Raw genomic sequence first — 23,771 nt, 5'->3', positions numbered from 1 at the left:
AAATTGTTATAAATGTATGTGGAACACTTGCAATTCTACCAAAGGTTTCTACTGTTTCATGTGTGTAATTCACTATATATTTTTAGTAATTAGTAATTTAGTAAACAGTGTTGAGTATGTTTCTGTGCTATGCTTAATGTGAATGATGTGCATGCACATTTCCTGAGCTCGTTATGCTGACTCTCTTCTCTCCACTTGCACAGTATTACCATTGCTCATTCCGAATGATAGGTGAAGGCTGGCTTCTTTGTTTTGGAGAATATCAAGATGTTCTTATTATTGATGCTAAGACTTTGGATGTTCTGCATACTTTGTCTTCTCAGTCTTCTGATTGGATAAATTGTATGTGTATTGTTCGCTCCGCAAGAATTCAAGGTATGCAGCATAAATATTAGTACAGACCAATGAATTTAATGAAGAATTTCTGTATAACTTGTGGGATCTTACTAGATTAACAAATATTCAATCATGTTGTACAGTGCACTTATACGTAAGACATTGTGTCATTGTTGGAACTTAAGGTGTCTATAATACCCTTGGTCATGTTTCATTCTTTGTTTCATAAAGAGAAAAACAAAGGACCTCTACGACTGTAAGCAGCTTGTTGTTTGGAGATGAGTGCAAATTAATTTGGTAATATCAGGAAAATTATGGAACAGAACTGCTATTTTATCTTTGTTTGGAATATAGGTGATTGGACAAAATAATTATTCATTGTTTGCTTGCATGCTTTGTATTTCTAAGTGTGAATGAGCTGTTTCATATTTCGTTTAAACAGTGCCCTGTAGAATCCATCAGATTGAGTGCTATGTAGCACACCAGTGTCTATGCCAAGGTTTTTCTTTTTTTTTTTAGGCATTGTTTGGACTCTGTTTCAAACTGATTATCTTTTGTTATCTTTTCACAGAAGACTCACTGGTTGCCGTGTCTGTAACTGGAGTTCTTAAAGCATGGGACCTATCTTCATCTTTGACCAGCATACAGGTCAGTTTGTGAAATGACAATTGCAACAATAACATAAACATAAAGATAACATCAAGTGAAGGTGCACTGAAGCACCTTATATGAAGGCTTATATTCATTCATGAATATGAATGAGTGAAGATCTTATGACTATGATTTAATCCAGATTGATTAATTTTGTCTGTTTTTGAAGGCGCTGGACTCTAAGTTTCTACAAAATCCTGAAAACTCATCCTCCTACTGCTATTTAGAATTAATTGGGCTATTGGCAAGTTTTTGCCATGGCATTGCAGTGTTCATATCTTTCCTTAGGCTATGAGCTCTTAAAAACCCACGCTTTGTACTCCCTCTTCATCTTTGTTACTTTTCTCAAAATGATTCTTTAGATTATATTTTTTAATATTTTTCATAGTACTGCCTTCACTTAGAAAACACTCTTGCTGTGTCAAGTGCTCAATTTGTCCATCTCCAGACTGCCTGTTTCTGTTGAATTTTGTCAGTATTCTCAGCAGCAGTCATTTGACTTGCACAGATGCTAAAAGTCAAAAATGGTGTTCTGGGTTGGAGTCAAACTCTGAGGACTAGTTTCGCAAGGAGATGAGAGCATTATAGCTAAGTACTAGGGATTGTCATCAAAGTGGCAAAAAGTCATCAATCTTCTCTGGGGCATCCATAATACATTACTGCCTTATTTGACAAACTGCAGAGCATGCCACTGCACAACTTGTTAATTGATAGGATCAGGCCCCTCAGGACAGTCTGTCAAGTTTGATACTGTACAAGTGTTCACATGATATGTTTTTGACTGTTCCACAATGTTTTGGGTCTTCCTTCTAACATTCCCAGGGGAAAAAAATACTGTTACGCTGTAGAAATTCTGGGGACTGTACAAACTGATCAGCACATAGCACCATACTATGTGCTTCCTTTATTTTACTGCCTGGGACTTTCTTTGTAAGAGAGGAGAGCGGAGTTGGTAAAAATCAAGTTATTGCAGATGCTTAGAGAACAGAATTTTAACAAATGTTGTTGGATTGAATTGATATTAATATGAGGTGAAATGAAAGAATGGTTTGCCCTCTTACTGTGCAATGATTCTGTAACCAGCATACCCCTTTTCAGGGAAGTTACAATACCGGCAGTTATTTTTCAAAGCAGAAAATGTAATTTTTCAATCATTTAATCAATAATTAAAGTAACTCCAGTATAATCATAGGTGAAGATCTGAGCCATGCAGAATGTAATTTATTTATACAGTGCTTGTGAACTCTGTCTTCCAGTCTTTTTAATTAGGAAATATATGTTGCTTTACGTGATTTTTCAGTAGTTTCTTTCTATTCTAAAAGTGAAAGTTAAGCTGTCTGGAATAAATCACAGCTCTTTTTTTTTCCTTCTCTGCTCAAAGGAGAGGCAAAATGTGTGTGAAAAGGAGTCCAAGTCTCTGGGCTGTATGAACTGCCGAGCAATACGGTTTTGCACTTACACAGAAAGGCTCCTTCTGGTTGTGTCTTCCATATGCTGGCAGGTATGCTGTTGAGCATTATATTTGTTTGATTATTAAGAACCTTGAAAAGCTGATGTAATCAATTCTGACAGGTAAATGCTTCCCTTAAAATTGTCAGATGTGTGCTCTCTTCCCTTCAGTTATCTTAACTGTCTTACTGAGGTTTTCATTTTAAGTATTCCTGCTTTAAAAGATTGATATTAAATCGGCTCTGTAGGAAGGGGATTATTTTCAGTATCCCCCAGTTTTAGAGCACTGGGTGCATTACAGCACACTCTGTGGTACATTAAAGATCAAACTGGTGTTGTGACATTTTTCTGAAGGTGATTTTGGACTATTAATGTGTGATTCAGGTGCCTCTGGAGGTGTGGAAAGCTGGAGTTCATAGAGCTGAGTCAGCTTTGTCTAACGCTTTTGTAGGGTATTCTTGAGTTTCCTCTTGGGCTATTTTGGAAAAAAAAAACTGTATAAAAGCACTGATAATTTTCTTGTACAGAATGGGCAGGTTTTGCATGGAAAAATAGAGTAATATCCTGTTTATAAACTTGTGATGCTTTTCACAAAATGCACGTTTCTTGTAGTGTTTGTGTACTTATCTATATGGCTGCTTCAAACAGCAGAATATATGCAAGTGGCTTATTTTAAACTTCTGTTTAAATAAATATTTACCTCTCAAGGAAAAGATAATGATGATATTACTGCTTAAATAGAAGGTTATGCAGCACGTGCCGCGATAGAGACTCGCATGTATTCTTAGTGACTGAACTCACTTCTATAGTTATGAAAACATTGAGCAAATAATCTAAAAGTCCTGTGCTCCATATAAATCACACTAATTCTCATTCTGAAAGTTTTCCTCATGCCATTGGAGTAAGTTGTAGAATGTGGCTAAGAAAACTCTTTTCAAGACTACTAGGAACATAGACAAAGACCATATCTTGCATTGCCATGTTTTTGTTTAAGATGGGGAGGCCAGAGGTAATAAGCTACTATTTTATTTCTAGTCTTCAAAACAGAAAAGCTACAAGAACTCTCCAGAGTAAATCTCCTCACTTTCAATTAATTTGTGGAAAAAAAAAAAAAAAAATTGTTGTTCAACAAACAAAGAAAAAATCTGTTCTCCTAAAATCTGCCGAGATCAGCAGATTATTGGTTAAAGAATACATAAAGAATAAGAACAGAAGCATTAACTGCATGTATCAATCTTCAATGTCATATTGTTATGTACTAAATTCATTGCTTCTACCCAACAGTCCAGTAAACATTAATAATGAACGCAAAGCAAAACAAACTAAACTCTGTCTAAAATCCTCTAACATAGCAGAAGCCCATAATGTTTTTTGCTTTTTTGTTTTTTCAGTTTATCTTTCTGTTGTATGGTTTGATTCTGACATTATGCTAGTTTAATGTTATAAATATTGCTTTGGCTTTAAAAGAGGTAGTCGAACTACAGAGTCAAGATAATGTTCTTTTTATTGATCCTTTGCCTAAAACTAGCTTGAATTAATCTGATTGTGTCAATATTGTTTGTTTGTGTTTCACTCTTTTTTGGGACTTAGGTCTATGATTACTGTGATTTCTCTTTGCTGTGTACTGAGTTCTGTAAGAGTGGTCAGTGCTTTGCTGGTGGAGAAGTACTAGCAGCTTACAGGCTTATCATCTGGACAGAAGATGGTTACAGTTACATCTACCAGCTGCTAAACAGGTGGGCTCAAATGGGAAATTCACACAAAAAGTTCAGGTACAGGATGAACTTTGGGAGGTTTATTGTGGAAAATCTCTGCATGTTGCAAGTGATCAAAAACCAGAACAAAAACACTTTGGCACTCAAAGATTTACCCTGAATTTGACAGCTCTCAGTCTTTGTTTGACACAGCAGGGGACACAGGAATAAGATTAGCCATGTAGAACTTGGGCAGCTGGCGCTGTGATTTCACAAAGTCGCTTGTAATTGCTTGGTAACTTTTAATTTAACTTGCGGATCTTAGATGTTGCTGTTCTCCTTCCTTTAAAAAAAGAAAAAGGAAAAAAAGACTTTCTAAATCTTTTCTTTCTGAATTATGCAGTGGACTTTCCAAAAGCACATATCCTGCAGATGCGAAGGTGCTGAAAGAAACTGTTTATCCTCATTTACTCTGCTTTACTGATGTGAAGGAAAATAAGGTAAATTCATAAAGATTTACAGTGAGATTCAAAAGCTGCTTCAATGTATGTTTGTAATTTCCAAAATTGCAACAAAGATTTAAGTGCTGTAAGTGTGGGTTTTTGACTTAAACTGCAAGGAAGACGTTTCTTCATATGAATGTGTTTACTTATAAAGTTGGAGATGTTCGCAGTGTTGTCTTTAATTCTGGCTTATTTAATTTTTTTCTCAGAAATCCTGCATTTTCAGATACAGGTGTTTCCTGCTTTTTAATAAAGAAGCAGAGGTTTTCTTTAAGTTAAAAGCACTCTAAAATAGCTTTAGAACCCTTTACTCTCACATCTGCTTTAAAAAAAAAAAAAAGCAAGCAAAGAAAACCAGGTTATTTAATTCTTGTTGTAGTAAGAAATGCATACATGTTTCAGTGTATGCCTGTCCTGACTTGAACGGTTTTGAGTCAGTGACATCTTATACAGATTACTGTTATATCAAGCCTTCATAGTCGTCATCATACATTTAACTCTTACAGTGTGGGCAAACTGACAGAACTTACAGTGAATGAAGTTAAACAGGTTTTTAAGCAGTTTATGTAGATCTCAAATAGATACCTATTTTTCACTTGTTCCTGGCCAGAGACGCTCTCAAATATATAGGCTTTTTCTAGTGAGCTTTTGTTTTTGTTGGCAGCCAGAGACTCTAAGAAACTGTTTTTGTTGCGTGCAAAAGTGGGATAAGCGTTGAAGGATGCCAAAAGGTCAGATACCTTTTGGTATAAAGAAAGAAATAGCCAAAATACATGGTTTAGTAATGCTAGGGTGTTACAGAAGGAAGCTCATATTTTTTACTTCCCCCAAATATGTGCATTTTTAAATAATGTCTGCTGCCATTTTCTAATATTTTTCCTCAAATATTTACTACCTAAATAATTTTTATAGTGGATTTGTTTTACAGGACACAGCTCCCTTGGTGACAGTCTGTTTTCATCTCTTTAGATTGTAACCTGAGTTACATATGGAGTTGCTTATTGTGAAATTTACTCCCAAACTTCAGTGTTGTATATAAAACGCATCCTGCTTATGGGGATGTTATTAAAATGTCTTCAAGGAGCATACAGCCTAGCTGTGTTGACACTATTAATTAAAGCTTCTCTTTAGAGGAAAACTGTGCTGATCACTGTTCAATCCATGCTACTCAGCATGCATTTTTTTTCTGGCTTGTTTTTTGGCAAGTCTCTTTGTGTCTGAAATGCAGCATCTGTGCTCCTGCATGCATCTTTCAGTTCAATTTCAGCCAGAAGGAGTCTTGATGTGGTACTCCAGGATGACTTCAAAACACAAAAAAGCAGCACCAATTTCCAAAGTACACTCCTGCTCTAAGTTAAAATGTCTCACAGGAAATACACCTGGAGTTTCCTATTTTCTTATTTTCTGGAAGAGTGTATTGTTTCATTTTTGATATTTCCAATGTCTTCTGATCTCAAACTTGGAATTTGAAATTAATTATTGCATAATTTTATCACCTCTTCCACATCAGGAGTTTGACTTGCTGTTATTTTTGGCAGAGTTTCCCTTTTGTCATGGGCTTTATGAATGAAAGGAAGGAGCCTTTCTATAAGATTCTTTTTTCCGGTGAAGCTTCAGGAAGAATCACTTTGTGGCATGTTCCTGATGTTCCTGCATCTACATTTGATGGTTCACCAAAAGGTTTGGTAACTCTATGCTCTCAGTGCAAACTCATTAGTTATGTCTGCAAATCATGAAAACTTGTGAAAATTCTTAATGGTAAAAATTGCCGTTTATCCATCCGCTGTGTGGTGATTCTCTGTAGGCAGCAGCAACACACCAACAGGGAGTGTCCAGTAATTGACACTTCTGTTTCATGTGGTTGGATGAATGAATATTCTATTTCTTTTCAATCTGCTCATAAGCACATATTTACCAAATGTCATGGAAATTTGCTTATTTGATCTTGCTTACGGTGTTCATAGACAGGTATATTTAAAATAAAGGATTTTAGTGAGGTGATGTAACGTGTTGGAGTGACCACCATTAACTCCAACCTAAAAGTGCAGGAGGCATAAGTTTAGAAGTGGTTGCGAGATGAAAAATACATTTTGGTTTTCTTTTGAATTTAAACAAATAATGTTCCTGCCTTTTTCTCCCCACACTCTAGAAATCCCAATTTCAACAACATGGACTCTTCAAGATAATTTCAATAAAGCCCATTCAGTGTCAGAGGGCATTATAGATCATCTCTGTGAGTCTAAAGATGGAATTGAAAATGCAGTTGTGACTTCCTCTGTGTACATACCTGGTCTGGATAAGCTTGTGTGTGGATGTGAAAATGGGGAAATTTTCATAACGCTAGGTCTAGAAACTGCAAGAGCAAGATTTCTAGGAAATGCATCTTTGAAAGGTAAGTATTAACAATTTTGCTTAACTATCTGAATGATGCATGGAAGACTTCATGTTTCTAACATTCCCTTCAGTCATCCCTTTAAACATTCAATGAAAATGGAGGTGAGGCTCAGGATCTGAATGAGGAAAATAGATTATGACAGTCTTTGCAGCCTCCCTGTAGGTGACTTATCAAATCACTACCCGACGACTTGGTACTGCTAGTCCTATGATGGATGTGGGGATTGGAGTCAACTGGAATTAGAGTTGTGGGATATCATAGAGGCAGCAGTCATCTTTGTCATTTTCCCTCTGAAAGATAATTCCACTTCAGAAATAAAAAAAGATGCTTTCTGGTGGATGAAGGTCTGAATGTACACCTTTGTTCTCCTTTTTTAGAGAGAATGTGTCCAAGATTGTTTAATTCATATAGGAAATTACCTTTCTTAAAACTCTATAGATGAAAATTTAGTTGTAATTAGTCTTCTGAATCTCTTGATTGTTTTATGAAATGTATTGTCAAATATGGAACTTCTACTTTTAAAGAAGATAAGTAACTTACTGTGTTGTTTCAGGTAATCTACCTCATAAAGTTTTGAATGGTCATAGTAGCAGAGTGACATGTTTACTTTATCCACATGGTAATTCAGTAAGGTTTGATCCCAGCTGGCTGTTATCAGGGGGCCAGGATTCTACTGTGATCTGTTGGGATATATTTACTGGAAAAATCTTGCACCGATTTAGTCTGCAATCTGGTCCAGTGACAGAGCTATTGAGATCTCCAGACAACTGCAAAGTAAGTATACTTATAATAATAAATAATTTATAATAAATACACATGCTTCTGCCCTGCGGCACTTGGTCTTTGATTTGCAGTTGTTATTCACTTAATTGTTTTGTTTGAAAGCTGCTTTTAACTTCAGGGTGTTGATTTTGTATATTTATAATTTCAGTGGTACAGAAAAATGCTAAAATGGTGATGGATTTAATTCTTCTTAACAGTCTATTCATCCTTTTTCACATCATGATTGTAAAATTGTATTTCAATCTGACAAATCTTTGTAAATGGTATGTATTTAAATACTTCACAAAGGGCTAGTTCAAGGTCTTAATGCTTGTAAGACTCTTAAGCAATTTTTCTGGCATCTAGATAAACTGTATTTACCTACTTGGATGATGATCCAGTTCATTTATGGGGCTGATATTTTCCATCAGGTAAATTCCTTCATATCACCAAAAATTACTATGAGAACGACAGAATCACAGGGGTTAGAAGGGACTTCAAGAAACCATCAAGTCCAAATCCCTTGCTAAGGCAGGTACCTTACCATAGGACTCGCAGGTGGGCCTCCAGACAAGTCTTGAATAGCTCCATACAAGTAGACTCTACAACCTCTCTGGGCAACACCTTTTAGTGCTCTGTCACCCTTAACGTAAAGATGTACTTCTGCATGGTAGTACAGAACTTCCCATGTTCAACTTTGACTGCTTTTACAGGCCAAGTACTGGTGTTTAAACTATTCTTAAATTTGAAAAATCAAAAGAGGATCTAGGGATCTGTTTTACAGCTTGCCTGCTAAAAATGACTTGGAGATGTAGTCTGAAATTAAGCATTTTCCAATATTAGTATGTTCTGGGAAATAAATGACTAAATAACTTCCAGGCTTACGACAATGATATCATGACTTTTGATGCAGTATTGATAACAAAATTCTTCTGTTTTGCAGTTGCAGTATCATAGTGTAGTGTGCTGTGTGTGTAGTGATCACTCAGTAGCAGTTCTACACCTTCAGAAGAAAGTTTGTCTCTTACATGCCAGAAAGCATCTGTTTCCTGTGAAGAAGATAAAATTTGACCCCATTGAAAATCTGCTAATTGTTGGGTGTGAAGATGATTCTGTTTATGTTTGGGAAATTGAAACAGGTAATATCAGGCTATTTGTTCACTTGAAGTTTTGTCTGTGATGTTTATGAACATCTTAGATTAATTAGGGAGGTTAAAATTTCTATATTGTTCAAGGTATGTCACTAATATAATAGCTTACCTATAACTCGTTACATAGAAATTTAAGTCAGATTCTGATGACTGAATGATTAGCTGGTATCGCAGTGAACTGAACTCAGCAGTCATTCATAAATACAAGCATTTTTAATAGAGATTATGGTGTTTGAAGATGCTAACAGCCTCTAACTTCCATCTAAATTTTTTTCCTCTTCTAAAATTGATGGTGAAAACAGTATGTAATTTAGGTGGGAGAAATTGTGAAGTAGAATGTTTTCCTTGTTTAATACGCAACTAAGAAGGGCGCTTCAAAATCCTGTGAATAAGCTGTATATAAAAACTTGAGTCTGAGATGTCCCTAAAGGTCATTTAAATTACGTTGAAGATTCAGTTGCATTTAAAACTGTAGTAGAGCTTGGCAGATGTGACAAAGAACCATGGAACTTTTATTGTTTCCTTATTAATCTGTTCTTATCATTGCTATCATTTTAACTTGTTCTGCATCAGTTATTCTGTATCACATTTCTATCCTATACAATGACTAAAGCAGCCCAAGAAGTTAAAATGCTTCAAGGGAGATGATTATATGCCAGTTGCAATTTTATTCCAGTGTGATTAGATAATATCATACAAAAGTGCAGTGAATAATTTGTAAATCAGTGGGACTTAGTACCATAGGATTGTACTGGTACCAAGAATGCAAAAAGCAGTATGCATTGAATTCTCTCTCCTTTTGCCATGAAAATGGTGCTCATTTGACAGGAAGTAAAATGGATGCTCACATATTACATATTCTAAATGGGTCAATTAAAAGTATGTTAAATTACTCTTTCTGTTTCTTGTTGCCACTGGCTGGAATGAGGGTTGCAATCACTACTTTTAAAGAATGTGTGGAGCATAAGGGATGCAGTTATTTGCTGCAGAAGCCTCTATCAACTTTCTTTTCTATTCCACTTCTGCACTAGTAGCTGAAAAATGTCATCTAAGCCAACCAGGATATACTTGCTTTAACGTAAATTAAATCTTTATTATGGGAGAACTTGAGAGGTCGTAGCATTGATCCTTGAAATTGGCCTGACCTAGATCAAGAACCGTATAGATACTTCAGTGTCACCCGGGCAGACAGAGTATTGTTTAGGTGTATGAGAATGGTGTATCAAACAAAACTCAGCAGAAGCAAAGCCTTTGAATACAGTTTTCATCTGTCAGTATTTGAACAGACAGATGTGCATGTACCACTTGCAGAGTTGTTTACCTGTGAGTTCCCAGATAGTTGGAGAGTACTCTTAGCAATAGCCTTGTGCTCAAATTCCATCGTGGATTTGAACATGGAATAGTTTTAGTAGTTCCTGTTGTCAAAAAATGGTTTGGTTCTTTTTCTTCCTCTTCTGACTGTGCAGTTTCATGACTGAGGCTTTGCCTCTAAATGGAAGTCAGCAGAGGACCCAATTTTTGTGTCAGCCTCATACATCACTGTTTGCATTTAAAAAAAAATACTGAACGCTGTTACTGTACTGGAGATAATGGATAACTGGGAAAACGGCCAATCTGCTTGTAATTTGGGGATGTGAAATAAGGAATCTCTATGAATATTTCAGTATTTACATTGCTGTAGAGTCAGCAGTAACTCTGAATATGACAAATGACTTCACAAAAATTCAGGGACTCTTAGTACCTGATAGTTGTTCAGCTATACCACTTTAACTTCAGAGCTGTCCTATCAGGTAATTAAGAAAACAAATCCTTAAGCAAAAGAAAGCCTTTATTATATATTACAGTTTATCTTCCAAATTTCAGTGAGATACTGATGGCTGATACTTTTTTTTCAAAAAGTATTCTGAAGTTAAATTTAAGGCTCTTCTTAGCAAGTGTACTTTTGTTTCTCTTATGAGATGGGAAAAACACTGTCATACAGATTAAAATCTAACCCAGCATTTGTGTGCAGCCTGTATCCATCTCTTTGTTAGCCTGTCAAAGATTTTATTTTTGCCTCATAAATGATAAACAATCTGAGTATGATGGGTTGCCTATATTATTCCAAATAGTCTTTTGAGGATGGCTTATGTTGAAACGCATTAAATGACAGAATGACAGAATCACAGAATGGACAGGGTTGGAAGGGACCTCTAGGATCGTGAATCTCCACATGCAGAGCCACCAACCTGCCCATTTAATGCTAGATCAGGCTGCCCAGGGCCCCATCCAATCTGGCCTTGAACACCTCCAGGGATGGGGCATCCACAACCTCTCTGGGCAGCTGTTCCAGTACTTCACCCTGACATCCAACCTAAATCTCCCCTCCCTCAACTTAAAACCATTTCCCCTTGTCCTGCAGTTATCTACCCTTTCAAAGAGTTGATTCCCCTCCTCTCTGTAGGCTCCCTTTAGGTATTGAAAGGCTGCAATGAGGTCACCCCACAGCCTTCTTTTCTCCAGGCTGAACAAGCCCGGCTCCCTCAGCCTGTCTTCAGGGGACCTGCTCCAGTCCCCTGATCATCTTTGTGGCTCTCCTGTGGACCCTCTTCAACAGCTCCCTGTCTTCTCTGTGCGGTGGGCTCCACACTTGGACGCAGTGCTGCAGATGGGGCCTCACAAGAGCAGAGTAGAGGGGGACAATCACCTCTCTGTCCCTGCTGGCCACCCCTCTTTTGATAGAGCCCAACAAGGTTATGGTTAATTTCAATTGGAATTCATCTGAACTAGGGACATCCATTTATGCTTATAAATATAAGCTAGTAACAAGCAGCTAGTAGTTTAGGCTGTGTCTTTAATGTTTAGGAGAAATTGGGAATAAGTAGAAGGGCTTATCTTTTCTCCATTGACTGCAAGGAGAGCATGAAGAAGAGGGGGTGAAAACAAATTACTTGCTGCTACTATTACAAGTCCCCAATAAGATGAACTGAATCTCATTTTAAGTACTTTTGATTTACTCAATAAAGTGAAATTATTGTAAGTTTAAATGTTGCTGCTGAACGTGCGTGTGGTTAGTGATATGGAAAATGAAATAGATGCTATGAACTAGTATTTGTGTAGGCAAACATTTTGCCTACATTTTAATATATGGATATGGTAAGTTCCCATTAAAGTAGAATATTTTCCATGACAATAAATATTGATCTAATAATACATATGGAATATTAATATAGCATGTGCACAGGGTATGTTCCAAACTTGTGTGCTGGAAGATGAATATGAAAATCAATAACAAATTTTGTTCTAATTAAAGTGTAAAATATTTCTTCCAATAGCCACCACTTGAAGTCCACTTCAATAAGGAAATTAGCTGTAATCTATATTGCTCTTATGTTTTTCTGAGGAGTTGATATATTTGAGATTTTTTTAAAAAGGTAATTGGTATAAGATGTAACAACAGGATCATATTTTCTTTCTTGGTTAAAAAAAATCATGTGGAAACCTGCCAATGGAGCTACATCTTTGTTTAATACACACTGAGAGCAAGAAAATAGTAGATAGACTTAAAAGAGGGATCTTCTTTGTTTTGAGGTAGCAAAGCAATCCTCATTTATCGGAGGTAGGTTTAGTTTTGACTTGGATGTGATTTTTTTCATCATTCTTGCAGTATGTAACTTCTAGTAATTTACTATATTTTATTCTGTCTTGGAAGTGTTGCTTTATTTTATTGTTCAACTATGTGGTTATTGTGAGTTTAAGACAGAATAAAATAGTTAAATCAGACCTTTTGTTCTGTTATTATAGCTATAGAGCAAGACTTTCTGCTAATGGCAATTATGATTTTTTACTAGCTTGCTTTTACTAGTTGCTTGAAATATGGGCTGTTGGGAAATAAAATTCGTAACGTAATGCTTGACTATTTTGTTTATGACTAACTTTACATCTGAAACTGTTTATGGATCTGTTATCTTTTACTTGTGCAATATTCTGTACCATTTATTACATGCAGGGCAATTTTATTAAAAAGAGAGAAGCAAATAGCCCTCACTTTTTACGTTAAAACAATTTGCTATGAAAGAGTAAAAACATTAAAAGCAATGTAGGTAGTCACGTAACTAAGATGTGTGTTTGAAGGGAAATCTCTTGCATCATATACATGCAAGAAACCTTAGTGATATTTTCTTTGCTGTTCTGTTCCATTTCTGTCACTTCAGCATTATGTTAATTCTTCATATAGTGGTAAGTGAAATGCTGTGATTGCTGCTTAATGAAAGTTGAGTCTGTATGCTGATATTTGACATGAAGTCTGCATAGCTGTTTTTTGAGTAAACAGAAGTGGTAATGAGACTATGTAATTATTTTCCTTAAAGTTGTCCTGTTTCCACCAGGAGGACATCAGTGCTGACTGTATTTCACAGCAGCGGTCCATTCAGTTATGAGACCGTGTCTTAAGGCATGAAGACTTTATGGAATGGTGTTGTAGACCAAGCTTGTTTCACATTGACTGACAGACGGACTGGAACGTCTTCAAAAGCTGTTCAAAGTTAACTTGTAGATATCTGTGGTCCAACATTTTTCCAGCTGGTGCCAACAAGAAATCTTCCAAGTTTGTGATAAGTTCTGCCAGAGTTATATGAGCTGCAGAATACGTGGTGTTTCCTTTCCTTTTTGTAAGCTGACCCTCGCTTAGTATTTCCGACAGCTTTACTCACTCCAGAACAAATTGATTAAACTGTTAAAAAAAAACCCTAAGATTTAGATTTCTTCTAGTGTCTGTAAGGATATAATCTGGACATTTTTAATGAAACTCTCACAACTGTATCAAAGTAAACTTAATAACTGACTGTATGTTTGTGCCTAGGCAGTTGTAGAAGCAACCATAATTACAATTCTCTAACCCTTTTGTCCTTGTAAAAGTTAGTGATTTACAGTCTCTTTTGATATTTTTCATTTTCCTTTTTTTCTTTCCATCTCTTTTTTTTTTTTTTTTTTTATCCTTAGGTCATCGGTCAGAGCTATGTTTGAGTGGATGAGTATGGCCTAGCTGATAAATCCCATGGTTGCTTTTCATATGCTAGAGGCTGTGGTACAGCCAGTGTCAAGATCATAGCAGTCAAACTATTTTTTTTTTTCCTCCAATGCCCTCTGCATAGCTTGAAGATCCTGACTGATACAGAATTCACTTTTTAGATTCCTTGGTAACTGCATCTGGCAATGTTTTTGTGAAGCACCATGTGTTCAGGAAAAAAAATACTGCATGGTGCCATGTTACTGGGTGCAAAAAACAGCCTATAAACTATAAACTTAGAAATCTGTTTACTCATTTACTTTCTCCTGGCTAATGTATTTTTGTCTCTAGGCCTTGTGCTCGTGGTCGGAAATTCAAGTTGCTTACACTTGTGAATGTAAGATGCAGTAACTGTAAAATTGTTTTGTTAGGTAGAAGGCACCAGATTGGTCTCTGTGCAGTTCATGTGGGCAGGGCAATGAACTTGATGTAACTGATAATAAGACACTGGTCTTCAGAAGTGGTAAATGGCCAACTTCTGCAATAGGTGTTCCTTGACAGAAAAGCCAATCAAGTCTTTTTTATCAAATCCTTGTTAAACTTTTGGCTAGCAAAATAATGGTAGTATTATAAGCAAGTTATTTAAATAAGATTCACCTTGTCAAATGTATATCTGTGAATAAGCTCAAAGTCTGCTTGCTTATACAAAAACTACTTCATTTTTTCTGATATTAGAATAAATAGTCATTTGATTTTCCTAATAATGATGTAAAACTGTTCTATTGCACATAATTTCATCAATCACTGTGAAACTATAAAGAATAGCCCTTATGAAACTGTGGCTCTTATATTAAGTGTTCTTTGCAATTTTAGGTGTTTATTGAGGACTGAAAAGCTTATTTCTTTCCTGAAGGGAACTTTTAGCATTTGGAAAAAGGCTCCAGTGATTTTAGCTCTTCTGTTCTTAGTTTGTGTTCTGACCTTCAACATTAACAGTTGAGGCAAATACCATGTGGGCTGAGATCTTCACTTCCAGTCTGCCCTCTTTCCTTTCACGTGTAAGAGGTATCCTTAGAGAAAGGGACACCTTCCAGGCAGTGATTTAACCTTGTTCATGCTGATGAACTAGAAAGAAGATGACTTCTTTGGCCAGAAGTAAGGAAGTTTATGAATTTGCAGTGCAATGTTAAATAAATTCTGGTTAAAAGAATGTTTCTCTAAGAAAGCATCTCTGGGCAGAAATTCGTTGCTGAAAGTGTAACAGTGCAAATGATGGTGTAGTAAGTTGGAAAGTGATGTATCAACTTCTTCCCAGTGCCTGACTACTTTCTTGGTGAAGTTCTAGAATTCCTCGTATCTAGTTTGGACTTCCCCTGATGCAGCTTTAGTCTTTTCCTCATCCTATTGCCAGTCAGAAAACAGAACAGCATCTCCCTCTCTACTCCTCATCCTGAGGAAGACGCAGAAAGTATTGATGGCACCCCCTCAATGTCCTCTGCTCTGAGCCTGACTTACCAAGCAAAGACTTAAGTTCTTTTCTAAAAGGCAAATGATCAGGAAACTTCTATTAGTTACCTTCTTTTGAAAATGTGATTGATTCAACATATTTCATAAAAATGAAAATATGTATGCATTGAAGAGAGTTTTTTATTTTGTAAGGCTTGAACTTAAAACTTTTTTTTCCTTTTCATGTCATCAAGCGAGAGTAAGTAAGCCTTGTGTCAGTCTGTAGCATGCACTTTAACATTTTATAGTTGTCTAAATTTGAGTCTTTGTTCAGTAACTGCTTAGAGATGCAGAATAATAAAAGGTACTGCAGCTTGGATGAGTATGTCTCAAAACCAAACTTCTGTTCCTCAATCTAGGGAAGCTAAAAACATGCGTTTATGTAGAGAATGATGATGTATATTCGTACGTCATGAGTCCGTGTATACTTCATGGATATTCACTGGAGTAATGCATGGAATTAGCTATATGTACTTAAAAGAATTCTTAACAGTTGATAGCTGCCAATTCTTGCTTGGCCATTGTAGTTAGAAGAGTTCAACTGTATTATGGAAGACCTCGATTCTAGACACTGAGAGGGTGGCCTTCTTTTTCTTTCTCCGTTTCACATGGCAAAGTAGAAATAGAGTAACTGCCTGTGTATCTCCTGTTCATTTCTTCCGTTCAATCCATCTCAGTTCATTTACTGTGTTTCAGCAATTCCTGTTATAGGGTATTTTCCTTTGCTGTTTACGATAACTTAAGCGGAGTCAAGAAACAAATGTGAGTTTTAATGGCTCTTCTATCAGAGTATTTTTTCTGCAGAAGAATACTCGAGACAACTATTATTTTGAATAACTGCTCTTTTTTTTCCCTATTATGTAAGTCTATGCTATATATATAATATTTCAGAGGCTTTCTTTGCATTGTTCTCAATTACTATCTTTGATTAAAAGACATTCTGACAAGTTTGTTAATGCAGGTCTGAAAATGTCAGCAATGTTCAGCAGTTGGGCTGTGTGATGTAAATCCTCAAAATGAAAAAAAATCACAGCAGTGTCTGCCAAGTCTGTTTTCCTCTATTACTCTACGTGATCCTCCAGAACACTCAGTGCTGAAGTTCTAGAAAAATATCCTTCTACAAATAAGTAGATTTGAGGAGGCTGGATTTTATTTGATCCATCCCATCTATGAAGACTACCCTGAAAGTGATGCCTGCTATGTTATTATATGGAAGATTACCCACAACGTCAGAGGCGGATTCTGGTGGGATGGCAGTAGAGATTGAACCTTTCTGTCAGTATGCTGTTACATTTTGTTGCTGTGCGATAGATGGCAGCAGAGGGACAGTTTAACAAAATGACATCTGCTTCAGAGGCACTTCCACATCAAAGATGTGAGATTGCCATTTTTTTCTGCGTGGAGGAATTCACACATTGACATTCGTTGAGTCTTGCTTAATGAAGATGGAGACCAAGCAGTGCTATCTGCACACTGAGGCAGGGGTGGTGCATGTTGGCAGTGAAAACAGCAACATAAAAGGCAAGCCATGTTCTGGAAGCTATGTAGATTTTTTGAGTGCAGCATGCAGGTTTTTGTTCTTAGTTGGCAAAAAAAAAACACCCATAGCTAATAGTGGTGTCTGTAGCAAGCAGTGTTTTGTAGCTGAGAATGTGCTCTATCAAGCAGTGTTACTATGCTATTTGCATCTACTGTAGTTTCCATGGAAATAAATAGGAGGTATTACTTTTGGAACAATCTACATATATATATATTTTTTAGACCATATTTATTAGGCTTGATATTGGTTGGAATGTGTATTTTTACTTCTGAAGAGTTTGTTCCGTCTGATTTATGCTATGTGATATTAGCAATAGAACTAGCAATTGAGATTTTTTTTTCCCACCCTCCCAAGTGAGGTGCTGGAACGGTCTTGAAGGAGAGTAGTAGACTTGTTTAAAATAAATAGAAATTTTGTGAGGAATGCAATATTTGTTTTTCTGATTCTACTAGAATAGAAAATATGTGGTTGGAAGTTTTTAAGATGATAAAGGATGGAAGGTGTCATTGTGATTCTGTGAAAGGAGTATCTTGACAGAAAATAAAACACTGAGAAACAGCTAATACTTGGCAGGTGATACTTGGTCTGAAATGTGAGATGTTCTTTGTTTTGGACATTAGTAAATTTAAAGAAAAAGGTTCATTCTTGACTACGTGTTCTTTTAGAATAAAATCAATTCTAAAACCATTTTTCATGCACACAGATTACTTATGCTATGAGACTCAGTTGAGTCACTAGGTCACAGTAGCACTGCAATACTGAGAATGTCTTTTCAATACTTGAGCTGTGACAGCGAACAGAAAGCAGTGGAGCCTGATGATATGGCAGGTCATGTGATGCCAGTGAAAGCCTCGTCTTGCGGCAGCATAATATGCATGACCTCCCCAGCAAAAATGCATTATTCAGTAAGAGCAGAATCCAGAGAACTGCACAGATAGCACTAACACCCAGAGACCCAATTTGTACTACTTGGTCCAGAAGAAGAATAAGATGTTGTAATAGTCTCTAGCTAGTCACATCTAGTGGTCCAAAGCTGCCCAGGAGGATGAAATACTCCACTCTTGTCTGTTCAGGAGACTTGGTTGCCATGGTCACAGTCTGAGAGAGACTTTTCCTGTATTTTGTGTGTGCATTATGGGGTCACAGCAGTAGTGATGCTGCTATGCAGAAAACACTATCTTTTCTCTTTCATCCATTGTCATTTTATACTTCCCAATATAAAATTTCTAGGTTTTCTTTATTTAAAATACAAGTTTGGGACTTGTGTCACTTATACTCTTTCCTACCACCTTGCTCTTCAACTTCCTTTTCCTTCATATCTGGAGAACATTTCTCTAAAGTCTGTTTCTAGAATAAACCAGTTAGCTACTGTATTCCTTTGACTGTGTGTGGTGTGGTATATTCAGGTTCACCAGCAGCTAGCAAAAGCCTGTTTTGCGTATTTGAAGCTCTGAGGCATGATTTTACATATTATTTATTAAATTTAATACCAGGCCCTGAAAATTCTTTTTATTTACTGAGGATTTATTTATCACAATCTAAACCTTACAGATTTACTGTTATTTCAAAGTATTTAATATTTAGTGAATTGCACAGATAAAAGCAATATAGAAAACGCAGGAAGATGTGAGACTTCTAGAAGCAGATAGCAGAGCAAGCCTAGCTCTCTACACTTGAGAGAACTATTTTTATGTTGGGTTTGGTCGTCTTGTGGTCTGAACATTGCAGGAAGTTGTTTGCATGCTTACAGAGGCCAAAATAATATTAAATGAATAACTGTATTATTTCTAAATACGCTAATACTTTCAAGCATATTTACTCATGCAAGTCTAGTACAGATTCCATAATCCTTCCTTGATCCTGTGTGTACTTATGTATGTAAGTTTTGCTCCTGAAATATTTAAATATTATAATGCTGGAAGCTTTGCAACTGGTAGGGTTTTTTGTGTGTGTGTGGTTTTTTTTTTTTTTTTTTTTTAAGTACTCATAGGCGGTCTGACTTCAAAGATCTTAGAAATGTTGCTTTCCTTACAGTTAATATTCACTTTTGTAACAACCTCTGTCTCTGGCTGCAAATCCTGAGGCAGTTGAATAAAATGAGATATTAAAAGGAATCAAACCTCTTTTTTTTTTTTTTTTTTTTTTTTTTCCTCTGTGACATTACAGAATAATCTATGGCACTCAACTGAGTTGTAGTGGACAAAGAGTCAGTTGCGTTGCTTTTTTCTGCCCTGAGTATAGAGGCTCTTGGTCACATAAATAACTGAAGTGATGCTACAGTTAACAGAGATGGGTGAGTTTCAGAGAAATAATTTCTGATAAAGAAGTTTTATACACACAAAGTGTGGTATGAGATCCCTCAATCCCAGTCCAATATTTTTTAGCAGGTGTTACTGTTAGAACTTCAGTGTTACATGGTTGTTTTTTTTTTGAGTAGCAGTGAAAAGGGAAATTCATGTTGTATTACTTGAGGCTACAAAGAATTCAAACTTAAGAGAAAAAACATTTCAGGATATAGTAGATATTTAATACTTTTATATCTTTCCCATGTTTTATTTCATTTATTTATAGGAATTGAGTAATTACAGTTTAATTCCTATAGGAAATACATGGTATATAAGAGCTTGTTTAAAACATTAGGGCTATTCCAAAAGTAATGCCTCCTATTTTATTATGTTGGCCCACGACATCAGAGGCAGGTGATGGTGGTATGGCAGTAGAGGTTGAAACTTTGCACTGGTATGCTGTTACATTTTGTTGGCATGTGACAGATGGCAGCAGAGAGGCAATCTGACTAAATGGTGCCTGATACAGAAGTGCAGGTGAAGCAAAGGGGTGAAACTGAATTCCTTCATATAGTAAAATAGCACCCACTGACATTCATCAAAGTTTGCTGAATGTTTCTGGAGACCAACTTGTGGATGTGAGGTGATGGGTGGTGCATTTCAGCAGTGGTGACAATAACATGAAAGTCAAACAACGTTCTGGATGGCCATACAGATATTTATGAGCATGGCATGCTGGCTCTATGCAGTAATCACTGGTAAAAATGCATAGATAACAGCGGTGTCTGTTGAGAAATGTTTTGTGACTGATGTGTTCTGTCAAACAGTGTTACTGTGTTTTTTGTATCTTTTGTAGTTTCCACTTATTTACATGGAAACTACAAAAGATACAAAAACCACACTATTTTTGGAGTGATTTAAAACTATTCAAGATTAGTTTGATACTTAACATTAAAGCTGTATTTATTGAACTGGTAACTAACATACGTGCTTCCTTGTGTCATGAATAACTGTTTCAATTGTTTATAGTTAAATGTTCTGCAATCTTCAGACTGATGTTTCTAGAGTGTTATGAAAAATACGTGGGGAATCTTTCAGCAAGGCCATATCTAGGGCTAGGGTTGGACTGAGAAGGTATTATGGAGTGCTAGGTTAGAAGAAATGTTAAAGATCTAGTTACAATCCCCTTGCCATGGGCAGAGTTGTTACCCAGTAGATCAGGCTGCCCAGGCTCTGAAACCAACTTGGCTCTGAATGCTTCCAAGGATGGGGCATCTACAGTCCTCTGAACAGCCTTTGCCAATGCCCAATCACCTTTGAGTAAAGAATTTCTGCCCAACATCTAACAAATCTCTCCTCTTTTAGTTGAAAGCTGTTTCCTCTTGTCCTATTTTTGTTAGACCATGTAGAAAACCAGTTCTCCTCATGTTTATGAGCTTTCCTCACGTACTGGAAAGCTGAAGTCTAAGCTGAAGAAGCCCAGCTCTCTCTACCTTTCTTCAAAAGGGAGATGCTTCAACCCTCTGATCATCTCTGTGGCTCTCTAGATCTACTTCAACAGTTCCACATCCTTCTTGTTTTGAAGGCTGCAGACCTGGACACAGAGGCCTCAAGAGGGCAGAGCACAGGGAAACAGTCCCCTTCCTTCCCTGATGCCACCCCTGCTTTGACACAGCCAGGACACTGTTGGCTTTCAGACTGCAAGTGCACACTGCTGCCTCATGCTGAGTTTTACCTCTGAGAGGACACTGAAATCTTCCTCCACAGGGCTGCTCTCAATGGACTCTTATCCCAGTCTGTCCACGTATCTGGGACTGCTCTGATCTATGTGCAACACCTTGTGTTTGGCCTCGTTGAACCTCATTACATTCTTGGGAGCTCACTGTACAATGTGTAAAGAAGAAGAAAGAAAACTCTAATTGTGCATGTAACCTAAAGCAAAGGGAATCAGGGCAAATCTGTGTGGCTTTCAGGCTACCTGACTGACCCATGAACAGTCCAGGACCGTGGAAGAGATGTTCTGCTGTCTTCAAACAAAATTAAACAATCTTGCTCTATTTAGTAATGTCAGCCTCCTGCCCCATGGCTGGCTTGGTAGCATTTAATTCCCTTGCACTAACCTAGGAAATCATATGAAGTGTGGAAAAATACAGCAAGAAGGAAGTAAAGAGAATTAAATCACCTGTCAGAAGTTAATTGGTTTTAGGCCCTATGATTTTTTCTTTTTCATTGGCTGCAATAAAAGAAGCCTAAAATAAGGAGCTGTCATTCAGCATATGCTACCTTTTTTTCTGATTCACTCACTGGGAGGAATAGGGGAAGTATGGTAAGAATGAAAAGTAAAACTGAGGAAATATCTGGAGAAGAACAGAGACAAATTCTTCTAATTAGAGAAATAGCACTTAAATCTATTTATAATATGGATATGATGCTTAAAGGAATCAGATTCTTTATATCCACACAAGTGAGGAAACAATCCTTTAAAACTTGTATTCGTATTCTGGGATTTTAATCTAGTTGTGCTGTATTTGTGTTTATACTGTTTAAAATGTTTCAGAGGGAAAAAATTGAGCTTTCCCTTGCTGTTTGTAATTTAGAACGCTAGAGGACAGCACTAAAATATTACATAAGTATTACTGTTTGTACTGTTAATTATGTACATAGCAAAGGCTTGAGGGAAGAAGACAAATGACAGTTTTGAGCAAGTCGTATTCTAAAATTCCTTTTCTCCTTTTGAAAAGTGCATCTAGCTTCTTACAATATACAGAATATCCTACGTTTCCTGAAGTTTAAGATATTTGCTGCAGTAACATCTAAAGAAGTTTTTAGTTTTTTTTTAATGTAGTAATACAGTGAAATAGAACCTACTTTTCTAAGATCTAGAGAGTAAGGATTTAGTTGGCTAATCTGTAAGTGTAGTTTCATGACTTGCATACTCCTGTGAAATATACTAATATAAATTACCTTGTGAAAGACTGTAGTTCTTAAAAAATTACAACTTGTGTTTCTCTAGGCACTCTGGAACGGCATGAAACAGGTGAAGTAGCAAAAGCAATCCTTTCTTCCATTGAGGAGTCAGAATACTTAGTGGCAGATTCTCTACATCCTGTATCTCAGGAGTCTAGAAGAAATAAAAATGTTCAATACAAATCCTCCAGCTCTTATAAGCGTGGTATGATCTCCTACAATCTTACTCAGACAGAAAAATCTTCAGATAAGGTAAGAATGAAAATTAATGTATGAGCGAATAATTGTGATCCAAGTTCTTTAACTTTTCACCTTCCCTGTGTAGTCCTGCATTTGTGTTGTGTAGCCTTGATTTTAAGTTTGTAAAGCCTTGCTCCTATTTGTTCAGTACTATTACGTAGAACAAATTGCTGAGCGCAGTTTGAGCGTATCTCCTTACAAACCTAAATTAAGACTGCATCTATGAGTCACCAGAGCTATTGCATGTGCCAGTTCAGGTGGATGAGTCTTGGGAAAAGTCTCATATGTCTTTTCTGCTCTTCTACAGAGGCCGATTTCTTTTGTTATCCAATGGTAGCTTTTACTTGGTGTTTGTTTTGTTAACTATGGAGAACAGAGTGAAAGTGCCTTTCATTGATGTTGGTGCCATTAACTTGGCACTTTATTGCTTAAAAAAAAAAAAAAGAAAGTTCATTGTGTGAGATATTGGGCCACAAATATATATATCAGTCTTCAGGAGTGATCTGGACAGGAAAAATACCTAGCTTTCTCTCACAATTTTTCACTGATATCATTAAACTAAATAATTGCTACAGATAGAAAAGTTACACTATTGTGTTTTGTTGTTGTTTTTAAGCAATAGATGGAAACACCTTACTGTAGCTACTACTAATGTACCGTTAAATCTGAGAAAACTAATAAGAGATACTAGAAAATGACAAAGTTGAAAGTGCAATAGTAATTTTTTATTTATTGCTTAAATACGTATATTTTTAATTGTTATTGTAGATATTTTAAAAGGCTGTGTTTGCTCAATGTAAAACCAGATTTTAATACAACCTTGGTTTTGTTGCAGTCTCAAATATGATATGTATAACCCTTATTCAGACTGAAAGACGAAAGTTGGTACCGTTTCTGACACTTAGTTTGTATACCAGGAATTAAGTATATTTAACTGAACTCTTGATACAAAAGAATCTTAAGAATGGGACTTCAACTTTGCTTGTTCAAATGTAGTCCTTCTTAGTTACTAGTTTTTCAGGATGGCTTTTCCCTGCAGTAAAATAGATGAAGCCATTGAATGTAGATCAAAAATACCTGCTCATAAACATGGGAAGATGAGAAATGCTTTACTTCGACTCATATGTGGAAACAGCTTTCTGAATGGTTTCTGGCTTTTTCCTTCTTTAAATAGCGTTAAACAAAATACTAGATTTTCCAAAAATCAGTTTGATAAGGGATGGCTTAATCCAAGTCCTTATTGTAAACTTTCTCTTCTGGTCTTTTTCCTAATTGTCCTTACAATTTAAATATGCCTTTGAGTTT

At 36.4% G+C, this 23,771-nt stretch overlaps 1 protein-coding gene across 1 annotated transcript in view; it reads left to right on the top strand.

Annotated features, from left to right (window-relative positions):
* WDR72 (WD repeat domain 72) overlaps positions 1–23,771 on the top strand; it is a gene marked incomplete at both ends in the record, with an annotated part of 95,962 nt that overhangs the window by 6,348 nt on the left and 65,843 nt on the right. Inside the window, 10 exons of the mRNA XM_079540737.1 lie at positions 204–375; positions 908–984; positions 2,369–2,488; positions 4,027–4,172; positions 4,534–4,630; positions 6,172–6,313; positions 6,783–7,025; positions 7,582–7,802; positions 8,734–8,929; positions 22,273–22,478. Coding sequence (XP_079396863.1) covers positions 204–375; positions 908–984; positions 2,369–2,488; positions 4,027–4,172; positions 4,534–4,630; positions 6,172–6,313; positions 6,783–7,025; positions 7,582–7,802; positions 8,734–8,929; positions 22,273–22,478 — 1,620 coding nt within the window. The remainder of the gene's footprint in view (positions 1–203; positions 376–907; positions 985–2,368; positions 2,489–4,026; positions 4,173–4,533; positions 4,631–6,171; positions 6,314–6,782; positions 7,026–7,581; positions 7,803–8,733; positions 8,930–22,272; positions 22,479–23,771) is intronic.

Source organism: Tetrao urogallus, assembly GCF_951394365.1.
Source record: "Tetrao urogallus genome assembly, chromosome: 11".
In the NCBI taxonomy this organism is placed as follows: domain Eukaryota; kingdom Metazoa; phylum Chordata; class Aves; order Galliformes; family Phasianidae; genus Tetrao; species Tetrao urogallus.
The sequence above is the reverse complement of the archived record's forward strand: the minus strand, read 5'-3'. Positions and strand labels throughout refer to the sequence as shown.